At 42.3% G+C, this 15166-nt stretch overlaps 1 protein-coding gene across 2 annotated transcripts in view; it reads left to right on the forward strand.

The window, feature by feature from the left end:
* Positions 1-15048, forward strand: part of LOC138589285 (serine/threonine-protein kinase WNK2) — a 40339-nt gene extending 25291 nt beyond the window's left edge. For both annotated transcript variants that reach the window (XM_069659498.1, XM_069659499.1), the window contains 15 exons: positions 1333-1492; positions 1593-1709; positions 2227-2397; positions 2653-2704; positions 2836-2934; positions 3306-4108; positions 4533-4590; positions 4689-4762; positions 4942-5600; positions 6088-6314; positions 6515-6739; positions 8282-8380; positions 11035-11079; positions 11566-11867; positions 12384-15048. In XM_069659498.1, the coding sequence (XP_069515599.1) occupies positions 1333-1492; positions 1593-1709; positions 2227-2397; positions 2653-2704; positions 2836-2934; positions 3306-4108; positions 4533-4590; positions 4689-4762; positions 4942-5600; positions 6088-6314; positions 6515-6739; positions 8282-8380; positions 11035-11079; positions 11566-11867; positions 12384-12734 (3442 nt within the window). In that variant the 3' untranslated portion in view covers positions 12735-15048. The remainder of the gene's footprint in view (positions 1-1332; positions 1493-1592; positions 1710-2226; positions 2398-2652; positions 2705-2835; positions 2935-3305; positions 4109-4532; positions 4591-4688; positions 4763-4941; positions 5601-6087; positions 6315-6514; positions 6740-8281; positions 8381-11034; positions 11080-11565; positions 11868-12383) is intronic.
* Positions 15049-15166: the final 118 nt, after the last annotated feature.

Raw genomic sequence — 15166 nt, forward strand, 5'->3', positions numbered from 1 at the left:
TAAAACGCATTCAAAGGAAATGCGTTTGTCAGTTGTGTTACATTTTAAACACAGAGGCAGCAGAGATGTTGTTTACCTTGAGGTTGTTCCACAAATGATGACAAATGATGGAACTAACCTAACCAGCGTTCCTCCTTAAAGGGGCAATTTCCCCCTGGAAAAAGCCACTGTCAGTCAAAGCTGGTGTTCTATCGATAGAAGCAATAACATTTGAAATTGGCGCCATAGCTGTGGAGAAAGTTGTACAAACAGCTGGTGGTTCGCCTATTCTACATTCCTACAACACCCAGCGTGCATTGCGCCGCGCCCTCTGAAAGGAACGGCCCAGCGAGAGACGCTGGACGGAAATACTACCTTTTTCTAGTCAAGGACATTGATCGCTGCAGGTAATGGCTCCGAAAAGATTCAGAAATACGACGAGAATATACCGGTGGATCGTCTAAAAAATCTCCGGTGTGAAGTCTACATTTCAAACCTGATGATTTTGAACAAGACATGACATTGAAGGCGGGAGTCCTAGACTGAGGAAGTTTAGTTTAGCAACCTCCACCAGACTATGTAAAACATGTTGTCTGGCGGAGGTTTTCCAGGGCCCATTGGAGAAGCGGATAGCATCCTCCAAATGCACAGAGCTAAATTGCATTTTTTTGTGGTATTAGCTCCTCATAATAGCATGATCGGACTGAGGTTGAAAATCGGCAAACTGGCCCTTTAACTAAAAAGAGTCCTATTTGTTAAACTGTGTTATTTGTCGTGTTATGTGGACCTAGTCGAACCAGTCTTCACTACCTTTCTTTGGCACCGTGTTGACCAAAGGACAGCTTTCCACACAAACATGTCTGTAAAACCTGAGTGATGAACAATCTGAAAGCAACTGTTGACCTTTCGTGTCATTGTGAGCAGCAGCAACTATCACTCCTTTTCATTCAGAAAGTTCCTTTATAATGAATTGCATATAGCTAATCCCCCCCACAAATCTATATCCTGTTTAAGCTCGTGGAGTTAAGCGTCATCCGTTGTTGCTATATCGGACTAGACTTGCCAAATCCGGCCGGCATCCCAATCAGAAATTAATTTCACATAAAAAACTATTCACTGAGCTCCACATAGAGGAAGGAAAGTTAAATTAACATTAGCCCTGTTTGCTTAGATAACTTTATTTATCACACACCTATAATTAATTTCTCCCTTTGTCAATCTGCTCTCTTTATTGGGGCACAACAGTTTTGTGTCTGCATGTGTCCATTTCTGCTTGGTACTGACTACAGGTACATTTTTATCTTAATCGAGCAAAACTTACACCTATGTACTTGCCGTCCTCACCACATCCAGTGTAAACTCTGATGCCACGTCGGGGAAAGAGATGAGTGATGGTTATGAGGGGACGCATGGAGGCAAAGGCGAAGGAAAAGTACGTAAACACCACCGCAGGTCCACTCGCACTCGCTCTCGGCAAGAGAAGATCAACAAGCCAAAGCTCAGCATGCTCAATGTGGGTAACCAAAATATATTCCAACAAAGCACTTTTTCCCTTTCATTTAAATATAACGTAATAGTAGACATTGTATTTATTGTGTCTGCTCTTGTTTCAGGTTTGTAACACTGGCGATAAGATGGTGGAGTGTCAGTTGGAAACTCATAACCATAAAATGGTCACTTTCAAGTTTGACCTGGATGGAGATGCACCAGAGGAGATTGCTACATACATGGTATGCAATGAACAAAGTAGCTAGCGCTTCAATTGATCCATGGGTTCTGAATTGAGCAGTAAGCTGAGCATTGCTTGAGATTCTTTCTTATGGCTCAGAATTCTGCCTGTGTCGCTCTTCTCAGCTGCAATGCAGTAAAAATTTTGGCTGTCTCTCTCTTGCTCCTCTATTTTTCAATCCAAAACAATTTGGCAATAGTTAGATCGCTGAATATTCATAGCATAAGTACTACATCAACTTATATATGGATAGAATGGTTGGGCCAATACAAATACCTACTTGTTAAGCTTGGTAAAGCAATATTTAATTACATTTTATGAAGTTTAATGCTTATAATTTGCTGGTCATGAAGTTGAATAGAGACAGAATTTGCTTTATCTCATTAGCAAAGTACAGAAACAGTTTACTCATTGAAAAGTTTTCTTGTTCAACATGACTATACCTATGATGCACAGTTGTTGTTTTTTTATAACCATTGCTTATCCATGACGCTTTTTTCTCCATGACGCCCTTTCAGGTGGAGAACGATTTCATTCTGCCGTTAGAAAAAGAAGTGTTCATTGAGCAGCTAAAGGACATTGTGGACAAGGCTGAGGACATGCTGAGTGAGGATACTGAGGGTGAGAGGAACTCTGACCAGGGAGGCAGTCCCAAACAGAGTGAAGGAGCTGGCACACTGGGAATAGAGGTGAGAAAGGAACTGTTGACAGTTAATAGTTGCGGCAGTGCATTCCGGCTCCGAGTGCCTCTGCCTCGTCATCCTGACAGCCCCCTCAAGATGACTTTGCATGCAACCCTGCCAAAAATATCATTCCTGCTGATGTATGATTTTGATCTAACTGAATTTAGAGATTCAGTTCTTTCGCTGGTTGGCTGGAGAATCCTCAATGTCTATTAAATTGATACACACCAAATCTATGTAGTAATCCTTCCTGTTACGCAGGTATTGAAGACTTCTGCACCCAGCAGCCCACAGCTGGTCTACCAGCAGAATGGTAAGACTGTCTGGCCACCTGGAACTTATGTATATATCCTTATGTGTACAAACAGTATATATATCTTCTACTGAATAAATTACATTGTAGATTTTGATTTATCTGTATGTCTTCCTCTCTGTCCTTTACAGTCCTCCACACTGGCAAGCGCTGGTTTATCATCTGCCCTGTGGCTGAGACGCCTATGTTAGACAAAGAGAAGACTGCATCTCACTCCTCTACGGCCCAGGGTATGTTGCTCACTCGGATATACAGAGCTTCCATCATGACTTCAGTTTTACTACTTACTTTATGAAAAGAGGATTTGCTTTCTCTGAAAAATGTGTGGGTTTTTGCTGCTGTTGATAGTGAAGACACTGCATGCATTAGAGTGTGCGTCTGTGCAGTTCATCTGTTGGGGTCAGTTATATAAGTGTGCTTCTGCAGTGGCTCTAGGCAGAAACGAAGGGCTGGATTTATACTCCGACTGACAGAGCCTGATGGGGCAAGACAAGCAGTGATGTAACACTGGCACACGCAGGACCCAGGCCCTTTTTCTCATGGCCTTAGCTCTTTACCTCCCAATTTGTTCTCCTCCTAATTAACCTTTTGATTTCTCCAGAATCCGAAATGTCTGCCTCATCATCAGTCAAGCCCAGCAGCAACACATCTGCAGTGACCACCCCAGCTGCATCTTTATCCTCACAAAGTCCGTCCCGCTCCTCCTCTCTGCCCCCTGCAGCTCAGACCTCAGTGACAACTCAAGACCAGAACCTTGAAAAAGCCCGAATCCAGCAGCCTCAGCCCTGTGTCACTAAACCGGCCCCTGCTGCTGCTGCTGGTGCCAGCCATCACAATGTCCTTCCTGTGGAAGAGCCTTGCATCTCTGCTGTCTCTATGGTAACAGACATGCCATGCTGCGCCATTGTGCCACCTGTCTCTCTGGATGTTAATGCTATTGATAACAGAGCACCTGGGGGTTTAGCCTCCGCTAAGACTAATCAGCCTAATCAGAAGTCAAGTCCAACTGGGGATCTACCCCCTCAGCTTTCCTCCCACCAGTCTGTGGTCCTGCAACAACCCTTTGCCACGCCCATGCAGCCTGGGACAGTCACCTCCCAGCCCCAGAGTCCAGCACATCAAACCTCCCAGAACTCCCAGTCATCCACCCACCAGCAGCCAGCGAGTGGGGGGCCAGGAGAGTCGGACAGCGAGGGACCAAAAAGGGTGGAATTTGTAGACCGCACCATCAAGACTTTAGATGAGAAGCTGAGGAACTTGTTGTATCAGGAGCATGCTCCCTCCCAGCCCTCCAGCACTGCGTCTGAGCCCCAGGCCTCCACTGCAGAGGGAGTCACTACGCCTCCAGTCTCAGACGCCCAGAGCACTGAGGGGGCACTTGCGAGGAAGAAAGGGGAGCCACTGGTAAAATATACTGTCTCTATGTGTGTGGAAGAATGAAATCAGAACATTGAGACATTTGTTAGACGCTCAGTTAATGGCAGTATCATTGAATCGTTCCCCTGCACTGTTATTGATTTATCTATTGACTGAAAAGCTCAAGACCAAAACTGTTAAGAATAAGGGGAGGGTAACAAAATAACTGCTGTCAGCACAATAGTTTATCATGATCTCTTGCTCTTGTAGATTCATTTTTTGTGTGTGTGTTTCTTTGTGTGCATGAATGCTGCCTAAAACAAATCAGAGTCTGACTCATACTTTCCTGACCTCTGTTGTGTCTGAGCTAGCCTTGCCTCACTGATCCAGTATATCCAGCGATTTACCGCTTCCCACTATTCCAATGACTGTAACCTCCCGACAAACACACCTTTCTCTTTTTCTCTTGTAGCCCCAGATTCCTGAGCGCACTGATAGTCTGGGTGCGCTAAGTGACTCTGCAGTTGCAGGTAGGTGTGACATATTGTATTGAATCTCCATATCTCATAATTACTGTATGATAGTTTGAGAATCATTTGTTTTGAATGGCTTCTTCCTTGTTGTTCAGCCTCTAACAGAGTTTTAAACAGACGAGATGGGACACCCAGCTCTGGTTCATTTACCTCCAAAAGCCGCTTTCAAGTAAGAATCTGAACTCTTACTGAGCAAATCTGCTCAATATAAATGTCATTTCAACAAATCAAATTGTATAACAGATCATGCTTTTTCTCTTTGCTTAGTTTATTGCCAAAGCATTGCATTAGCTGATGATGTTAACAGACCCTAATTATGTTATGAACTTGGGCTTCTCTTCCTTCCAGATCATCCCCACTCCACCAGAGATTGTTTGTCGTTTGGAGAAAGGCAAGACGAGCCACAGCACCTGCAGTTCCACAGCACCCTCTAGTGGTTCTGGTGGATCTTACAGCCAGATCCTGGGGCAGGGCAGGAAAGAAAAAGGCTGTGTGGCTGTGGAGAGAACCTCTGCGACATCTGCAGCTGAAAATGACAACGCAGGAACAACCAAACCTCACAGTAGTAACCGTTTCTCTGCTCCACCAAACTTCTACCAGGCTACCCCCACTACAAGCCCAAATGTCACCCCACGCCACATCCCCCGGGCCCAGACAATCGACACTCCGACCCATCACCACTTCCATCAATCCACTCACCTCTACTCTGACTCAGCAGACGAGGACAGCAGCAGCATAGCCCTCCCTCCAGCCCACCCTGCTCCCCCAGCTCATGCCCTGTCTGAGCACAGCGGAAGTGACTTAATGAAGAGGGCGGTGGCCTTCCTGCGACGCTCTGGTCGGAGCAAAAGCGAACAGAGCTCTGATTCACCGAGCCGACAGCCTGTGGCGATGAACGGTCACGTTACCTCACCTCCTGCAGGACACGCATCTTACATCAGCAGTGACAACGACTCCGAGTTTGAAGATGCAGATATGAGGAAAGAACTCCAGAAACTGAGAGAAAAGTAAAGAAACATAAACACAAATAACTCAAAAGCAATATTTTATAACGCCATGAGAGAGTGTTTGTAATAAACTCACTTAAATAGATAATTCTCAACAAGCTGACAGGCCAGGCTACAATGACGCCATTCATTTTTGCATTTTTACATAAAAAATGCAATTGAGAGAAAGATTTTTACATTGTCATGCAGTATCACAAAACTTTCTTTCCTGTGCACAGAGCATATCAAAAGCTGCAGTGTTTTTTATTGCCACCTGCCACCATGATTTTATAGGCTTCTATGTGAACATTAATGTCAGTGAAACTACTAACATGTCTACTCAACACAACTTGTTCCTGAAAAACAAGAAGAGGTTCTAGAATGAATCATAAATCCGACACATGCATCAGGAGAGGATGTCCCTTGATAAAGTATTGTTTTAAGGCTGCTAGTCAATTCCTCTTCTAAGTTAATTTCTGGCTGTTGTCTTCTTTTGCCCTCCCACTAGACACATGAAGGAGATCTCGGAGCTGCAGGCGTTCCAGAGGGGTGAGATTGAGCATCTGTACAAGGAGCTGGGAAAATCGCTGCCCCCCAACGTTGGCCTACTTCATGCTGCACCCCCAAGTGGCCGCAGGCGCAGGGCCAGCAAGCACAAGCTAAAGGCTGGAAAACTGCTCAATCCGATGGTGCAGCAGCTCAAAAACAATCTTAACACCTCCACAGAGAGGAAAGGTGTGTGGGTTGGGATGGTTGGGTGATAAGTGGTTTATGAATTGTGTGTATGGTACAGCTTTTTTAGTCTGAAGCACCAAGTAGAAAACACAGGAATGGCGTCAGGTTCAGAATACTGTAGGAGTGTGTGATTCACACAGTGATTCACTCTGACTCACACTTTTTTTTATCTTCTATCTTGTCTGTTTTTTTTTAACCAGGTGAGAGTGGTGCCAGTTCATCTGGCTCCCCGGCTAAAAGCTCAATTCTGTCAGATGGCTCTGCTCACTCCAGTGGCAGCTCCAGCTCCAGCAATCAGCCCCTCAGCGCTCCAGAGCAGGTCCACACCCAGCAGCCCTGTTCCCTGAAGGGCTCTTTCTCCTCAGACAACATCTACACCGGGCTACACGGTGATGGAACGGCCAACCAAGCTGGCCCTGGCCAAGGTACATATTATGGATTCATGTGCATACTGATGTGTGTTTGTATGTTTGAACGGGAAATGCTATCTCCAAAACGGCCACTGGGACTAAGGTAAATGCTTACCTATGTAAATGTTGTCCACGCTGTCCATGGACAGAAATATCAAGAGTCTCACCCTGAGGGATTACAGACACAAACAGGTCCACGTCATTTTTCTAAAACAACCTTTAACTTCTTATTGTGTGAATATATATATATATATACATATATATATAAAATATTAAGCCATATGTTAAACATACATATTTTAAATATACCAGCTGGCTGACATCTCTCAGATTGAGAAAAGGAGAAGTGTCATGTTTGTGCTTTACATCAATATGTGCATTATTTCCTGGTATGCACACTACCATCTGTCTCACAGCTAATATAGAGGCACCAGTAGGGAATTTCTGTGCCGATAACTAAAACACATCAATGATTATCTGGAAGCTAAAATTAGCAGTATATAATTTTAGTGTAAGATGTTATAAAGCAAGTTTACATTTAAAATTCACATAAGTCAATTCAAGTAATATTTTGTATGTAATATTGGATTTGATGCAAACAGGTTGGTCATTGTACTCTTCTGACTTCTATGAAACCAAGAGCTATGCCTCCATTCTACCTGCCAATACCTACTACTGACATCTATTGATAATAGTATAGGCTCTTTAGTCTTTATGTAGTTTCCTAACAATATTTTGTAGTTGGCAATGAAAACGAAAATAATTTTAAGTGTTCTTCGTATATAAATGTCATTCTTCCTTTTAAATTCTCCTGGTTTGTGCTTGATGCTGTTGCCATGTTTTTAGTTTTAAAGTATTGAGTTCAATTTAATATAGAAATCTACAATCGTCTGCCGTACAAAGCTGTTGAGTTCTTGAGTATCTGAAATCCTTTTTAGATGTCAGCCTCAGTCAAAGTTGATCTGTGTGAAACGAGACCAACAACCTTTTTTTCTCTGTGACTGTCTCATTTCTTGCTTTGCTCTCGAATGTTGAGGTTTTGATTTTTCAGTTTTTTAACTCAAATTCTGTCTTTACTTGTTGTAATATTTGATCATTTTGTTGAACTGAACTACTGAAGAATATTCTATTTCCTAATTTGGTTGTCAAATTTAGTATATTTTCTGTTTTTGTTTTTTGCTGTAAAAAAAATACTTTTCAGAACAGATCTTGGAAATTAATGGAAGCGATAAACCCTGCAATCTGATATCAGCAATAATAAATTAATTAACAGTAAATTAATATAAGGGACAAATCCAAGCACACAACCACAACAATCTTGTCTTGTTTTTTTCACAGCTTCTCTAATAGGGCTCAGTATTTTCACTTGTAATTATTGGCTGAAATTTCTCATTAATCGTCAGATAATATAATGGGATCCTGCACATTGTGCACTCCTTCTTAGTATCCTTTGCTGGTGCTTTTGATTGTGGGGGTTTCTCATCCCAGTCTGTGTGCACTTTTACAAAGTGTCTCTCTTGTTTCTTCTCTTCTTCCCTCTTATATTCATTTTTGCAGGCTGGACGGTTTACCACCAAACGTCAGAGAGAGTCACCTATAAATCTAGTAGCAAACCACGCACTAGATTCCTCAGTGGACCTGTGTCTCTGTCCATCTGTTTGTATTTGTTCTTTTCTATTTCCCCTCACTCATTTCCATCTTCTCTTTATTTACCTGGCTCTCTCTTCTATCAACCACATGTTTTTTATTTCAATGTAATATAGTGGATCTTCTATTCCACCCTCCTCACAGGCCTCCTCACCTGACATACATGACCCATTTTCTTTTCCTACCACTGGCACTCAATGACCTAAGCTTGTGTTCAGTATGAGTTTTTTTTTTTTTCCCTGACCGCCAGAGGATATCCATCACATGCACACACAATGTTGGTTTTCAAACCTGGTATCTTCAAGTCAACTGAGCATCTAGCTTACATAGGCAGCGCCACCACAATCAAAGTCTTGCTCAAATGGGATGTGTTTCCTTTTCATCTTCAAGCAAACAATAAAGTAACTCTGTGTAGCTTTTGTTTTGGCTCATGGTTTGCTGGAAGAGTTTGAGGGACCATGTTTGCAGCCCTTAAAGGTAGATAATGGCACTGTTGGTTCCCAATCTTTTTTGTCACTTCTGGAAAGAGTTCAGCAAGTGACTTGTAAAACTACATGCTTGTTCTGTACTAGATTAAAAATGGCTGTTACACAACAAATGCTTGGCCAGTGTAAAAGTTTAGAGTTCTAAGACCTCTGATGGGACCCCTTTAAAGGGCCAGTTTGCTGTTTTTCAACCTCAGTCCTATCATGCTATTATGGGGAGCTAATGCCACTCTGGTAGGGAAAAAAATTCAATTTCGCTCTGTGCCTTTGGAGGACGCTATCCGCTTCTCCAATGGGCCCTGGAAAACCTCCACCAGACTACGTAAATGCGCCATCTGGCAGAGGCCAGGGATGAGATGATGATCCACCAGTATATTCTCATCTATTTCAGATTCTGTATCTGTCCTTGACTGGAAAGTATTTCACTCCAGCGTCTCTCGCTGGGCCGTTTCTTTCAGAGGGAGGGGCGCAATGCACGCTGGGTGTTGTAGGAATGTAGAATGGGCAAAACCACAAGCGGTTTGTACAACTTTCTTCACAGCTATGGCGCCAATTTCAAATGTTGCTTCTTATCGATTACAGAGAACACCAGCTTTGACTGACAGTGGCTTTTTCCAGGGGCGAATTGCTCCTTTAACAGAAAATTGCATCAAACTAAAAGCCTGATTTATATAAAGATTTTATCTGCACAAAACTTTCATTCTACTCCTCTGATATAATTTGTATCAATACATTTGTCGCTGTAAGTTTAATTTAATTAAAGCCAGTACATGTAGGATTTGAAACTTTGAATTTGATTGAAAATGGGGGTTTAGCATCGACCAGAGAGTTTGGCCACCATTCATTTACTTGGCATGAAGATTGAAAAGGAAACCTTTCCAGGGTGGGCATGCCTCTTATTGATCCATGTGTGTGGCCTCCAATACCCAGGATGCAAGTGACTTTACATAGCCTTTCCTCTGGCAACAATTCACAGAACCTCAGTTACATTCATAACCATTCATTTCTGGGTACAATGCCCCATCCGCCTCATACAAATGCTTTGTGCAGTGCTTTTGGCTTTAACAACAGACCCCATGAGCACACTGGGGCTAGTTCTGTCCAAACATGGGCCTGAGGTCAGATCTTTAAAAACAGTGTGTGTTTGTGTGTTTGTCAGTCTGTCTGTGTGTTTACATGTGTGTGAGAGATAGTACTCAATTTATCTGTTGTGAGTTTCCATTCACCATTAAATTTTTATTGTATAATAACTCCAAAGTGAAGGCACCCTGCCCCAGTCAGTGACCCCCTGTATACTAACACAGAGAACCCACCCCCCACCCCCAGCCCCTCCCTGGTAGGCAGGGCCCTTTGCTGAGGTAGAGGAGAGCTCTCTCTGTCCCTCATGTTTGGACGGAGAAGACGTGCATGGTGCAGGCGCCAAGCAGGGCACTGATGGAGACTTACTCCGCCATATGAAGGGCTGTATCATCAATATTACTACTTTTTTTTTTTTTTAATTTCCTTCCACCTCTCCTGAGTTACCTGCATGTTTCTGACCAGTGCTGACTCTGATGAGTTCCAGCTAGTATCTGTGTGCTCTTTCAGTTTGAAGTTTTCTTTATTTTGGTTTCACATTTTGTTTCACAGGCATTCTCACATCGACAAAGGGATCTCTGTTTTATCCAAGCTCCAGTTTCCCTCACTTAGAAAACACTATTATCTTGTCATGGTCTCTCTCTACCAAGGAATGGACCAATCACCCATTCTGTACCGTACAAGCACATTATTAGATTCTTTATTTGTAAGCAAGTTTTAAGATGATATAATTTCTCTTTAACACAACATTTCCTGAAAAAAGGAAAACAATTGCTTTCTCTAAGTTAATTTATAGAGCAGCATAAGTCTTTCTCATTTACACGCAACATCACAATCGAAGGTTCTCTCTATCTTAATCTTGTCAGGGACACCTTCTTATAGTCAGCTTCTCAGAAGTTTCCCATTGTAAAGAGAACAAGTAGACTCTGTCTTCCAGTCCTCCTCACTGATTTTTACCCCTTGTCCTCCTTTTCCTCTTTCTCTCTCCCCAATTGTTTTAATAGCTGAATGTGCTTTTGAAGCAGATTGTCCACATACGTGTGGTGTGCAGTGTGTCCTGGCCTAACTGTTTGTGTCTTGTGCTGTTTTACCTCTTTATAGGGTCCACTCTGAAACGACTATGTCTAGGCAAAGAGCGCAGTAGTAGTAACTATCTCATTTACTTTCTTACTCTCTGTCTTTCTGACCTCTGTCTCCACTATTTTAGTCTTCCTTATGTTTGTATGTGAACTTTTTTTCTCCTTGTTTTTGGTTGCGTCACTTTGAAAATGTTTCAGTTTTTGGTTAAAAATGTGGGAACACTACAGATATTTTTTGGTTTTGCATGGCTGTGTCAATGTCTCGATTGCAGAATTTTGTCATTGCTTGCATATCAAACATGTCATTTGTCTTCATGTAAGTCATTGATGTTGCAATCCTTTGGCTGCTATGTTGGCAAAATATGTGCAACTGTCAATAAGTTGTCAACACATTTACTCCCAACAAAACCAAAAGTAATATGAAAGTTGGCTTTCATGAAAGCGATATTATAGGTTCATTGCGTCTTTACAGCCATAAAGCAGCCAATTGATTTGACTGTCAATATTTTTTTATTTGAATGGCTTGATTTTTAACATCTTTGTGTCTTTTCAGGGTCTTCTCTCAGCACCAACACTGCTCAGACGGCCGCCAATCAGACACAGCCATCACTCACCACAACCACACCCTCACCATCTCCTCAGCCAATCTCACGGCTCGCTCAGGTCCAGACCAACAACAGCAACAACAAGAGAGGCACATTCACTGACGATCTTCACAAACTGGTGGATGACTGGACGAAGGAGACTGTTGCGGCGGCCAATCAGCCGCGGCCCTCCCTGAATCAAATCAAACAGCAGAGACGCCAGCAGGACCTGGAAGGCAGAGCGCCCCCCATGGCAGCAGCCACACATGAGGTATTAGAGATGTACCAGTGGGTTTATAGATAGATGAATAAAGACCAGTTGTTTAGGTTGTACTAGAATCTATTGCTGTATTTCCACTGCACTCCTAGGGAGAAGGGACTCTTGAAGGTACTTTGTGTTTACACCGCAGGGACCAGGATCTAAATACAATCCAGGGGTCTTTGTTTCATCCCCCAAAAGGTCCCAGCTTCAAGAGTTGTACTTTTTTTTAAATACAGGAACTTTAGGGGTGGGCCTTGCAGTGCTAATTGTTTCTGATTGGTTGAGGTCTCGCACCATTCCGAAACGTTCAGCGCTGCAAGCTCACCCCCAGAGCATCAAGTAGTTTTAGTAGTTCACTACTTCTGCTCTTAGAAGGTTGTCAATTTTACTTTTATACCTTTTATGACCTTTAAGTCCCTTGAAAAGAAGCTCCTGGGACTAAAATGACTAAAAGGAAGCGCAGCTTTTTAATGTTATTATGAGGCAGTCTTAACTTCTCTGTACAACTACTCCCTTCTGTTTCAGATGAAGTGCCATGTTCGTCCCAGCAAGTTCCAGTTGCCTCTTTCCTGCCCCCTGACTGCTGCTTTAGGCCCTGGTCTGCCGGCAACCCTAGCACCAAACTCCTCAGCAGTGCTCCCTTCTGGATACCTGTCCCCAGCCAGCTCCTATGGCGGGATGAGCCCTAGTCCCCTTTACCCCCAACAGTGGCCTGGCTTGCCTAGTTCTGTTGGGTCGGGGGGTCCTGTAGGCCTGCTCGGTGCTGCGAGAATGATGCCCTATGGCACAATGGCAAGCCCAGGGATCCAAGCCTACCCTTTGGTTATGCATGAGCCCGAGAATGGCCCCTGTCTGAAAACCACAAGGACTACCTGATCTCAAACTTGGCTCTGTTCTGGTTCACCAGACACACGTGTAGATAATGTGACTTGTAAATAACATGATGCGATTGTTGGTATTCTTTAAACAACACCTATATCTGTGGTTTATTGTGTGTGTGAGTGTGTGCTCGAGTGTGTGTATGTATGACTGTTTACTTTACAGTATATGTTAAGTATGTATGTCTGAATACCTACTGCTTTTTGGCTTTGGTCTTGACTAAACTCAGCCATACAAGACATTTTGTCTGTGGTCACAAAACATATTTCACTTTATTCTTTACTACTGTAAGACTGCAGTTTTCACATTAATTTTTGCCTTTCTCTGTGTTACGTACACGTTAAACACTACATTGGAATCCAAATACCAGTGGTTTGAGACAAAGTAACAGGACAGTATTTATGATGAAGATATCTGAAGGAATGTAGTGCCTTGAACATTGATTTATAGATTGTTTTCTTCTTCTGTGAAACAAAGCATGTCTGCATCCAAGTTATTTTATTCGATGGTAGCTTGAGTGCAGTCTCTCTCTCTCTCTTTTTTAATGCATTACAGACACTTTTTTTTTTCCGTTTACATATGAATGCCCTTGTAGTACTGCACTATGAACACAGTATATGCTCTTATTTAAATAATAAAAACATGTTTTAACCCTTGTTTACTTTCCACCCCTGTGACAGATGGAATGCCATAGTGGTGAGATGTGCCGTTGCCTTGCAGACACAAATGGTTAATGTGCGATTGATGAGAGGGAAAAAAAAAATGCCAGCAGCCAAAATCCACTCTTTCAGGTCAATTGGTTCAGTTGGACACGGCCTCTTTTTTGATAGGTCAACGGATGTGTTGGACAGCACTAGAGTTGGCGGTGTTGTAGCCTTGTGCTCAGAGGAAAGGCAGTGTCCAGAGCCATAGATACTGTACATAGTTCTTTCTACAGTACAAGCCTCTGGTAGTGATCAGAATGTAGCAATTAATATGTGAAGGCTTGAGGCTTTAAAGTGCAATTTAACCCCTCCACAAAGCTTTGATCGTGGCCTTGCCACAAGCCTTATCTCTGATAATGTGTGCAACAGGAGCAAGCTGATAAGTTGAACAAAGTTACAATAATCACAAAACGACAGAAAGAAGTTACCCGGCAAAGTATTAACATTACACACCACAATCCCTCTGAACTCTGAAATCACTACTGCTAAATGTTCTTTCAACTTGGCTGTTCTATTACTCAGCATACACTGTATGTAAAAAATGTTTTGTGCAATCACCAGTTAAGTCTGACGTTTTAACTTATTTGATGTTTAAAGCTTGATTTTTTTTTTTTTTTGATGCTGCTATCGTCTGAGGTGATTCCACTGTACAGTACACGCTCTATTCTCAGAAGATGGTACCTTAAATTAAAACGAAAACTCCTCACATTAGATTAACAAATAAGACGCTCACAAAGCAGTGTTATTGCCTTGTTGGAATTTTGATGTTGTCTATATTTCCCAGAATACTTTTGTTAAAAGCCTTTTTTTTTCATTTTCGTTTCAGTAATATATTCAAATGATACTTGATGCTGGAGATTTGCACAACATAAAGTCTCCCTTAACCTATGTTTAAAAGTTTCCTATACTGTATATATTGGGTTTCACCGCCTGTACTTTTTTTAATCACAGATAAGCATGGCCAACTCTCATGTTCCACAACGCAAAGACAAATATAACAGCTAATATGGTCAGAAATTTCACATCTCCACAACAAAAGTTTTCGCACCCCAATCCTGCCAAGCTGTGAATTGTACAGTTTTCTTGTAGTATATATTTGTACATTTTGTTTGTTTGACTGTGTATGGGGGTGTTGATGGTGGTGGTGGAGGGGTTGCTTTTTGCTGTATTATTCCATCAATTCGGTTTGAATTGGACTTTTATAGGATATTATGCAGAGTCTTCTGCTTTGGTGAAATACTTCCAGTCGTAAGAGATTTCTGTTCTCTGTCACTTGTATCTGGTATATTTTGTTCCACCTCCCTCGCTGCTAACTCATGGGGAGCAGAGGAGGGAATAACTATTGCTAGCATATTCATTTGGGTGCAGTAATCAAAAGGAGAATTGAAATGCATAGAGGAGGAGCATTTCTACCTTCTCTGCACATCACACTTCTCTCTGGAAGACAACATTGCCCCCTGGTGAATATGCGCTGTTGTCAAAGGCTTGTATTTAAACTGTGTGGGATTGCTTCTGCCTGCTGTATGTCCCACTGCATTACCCCACCCTACCCTGCTGCACTCACAGACTGTATGTTGAGAGAGAAATAAATATTATTTTGTGCTTGATGATTTGTGTCGTATTTTTTAATAATTATTTATCGGGGTTTCGTATTTAAAATTTAATAAAAATATTAAAAGTTCCGAAAAAGTTATGAAAAAAATTATATCTAAGAAAATGTTATTC

The sequence above is a fragment of the Semicossyphus pulcher genome, unplaced genomic scaffold, assembly GCF_022749685.1.
Source record: "Semicossyphus pulcher isolate SPU_LCO1_2020_fin unplaced genomic scaffold, fSemPul1.0.p SCAF_13, whole genome shotgun sequence".
Taxonomy (NCBI): domain Eukaryota; kingdom Metazoa; phylum Chordata; class Actinopteri; order Labriformes; family Labridae; genus Semicossyphus; species Semicossyphus pulcher.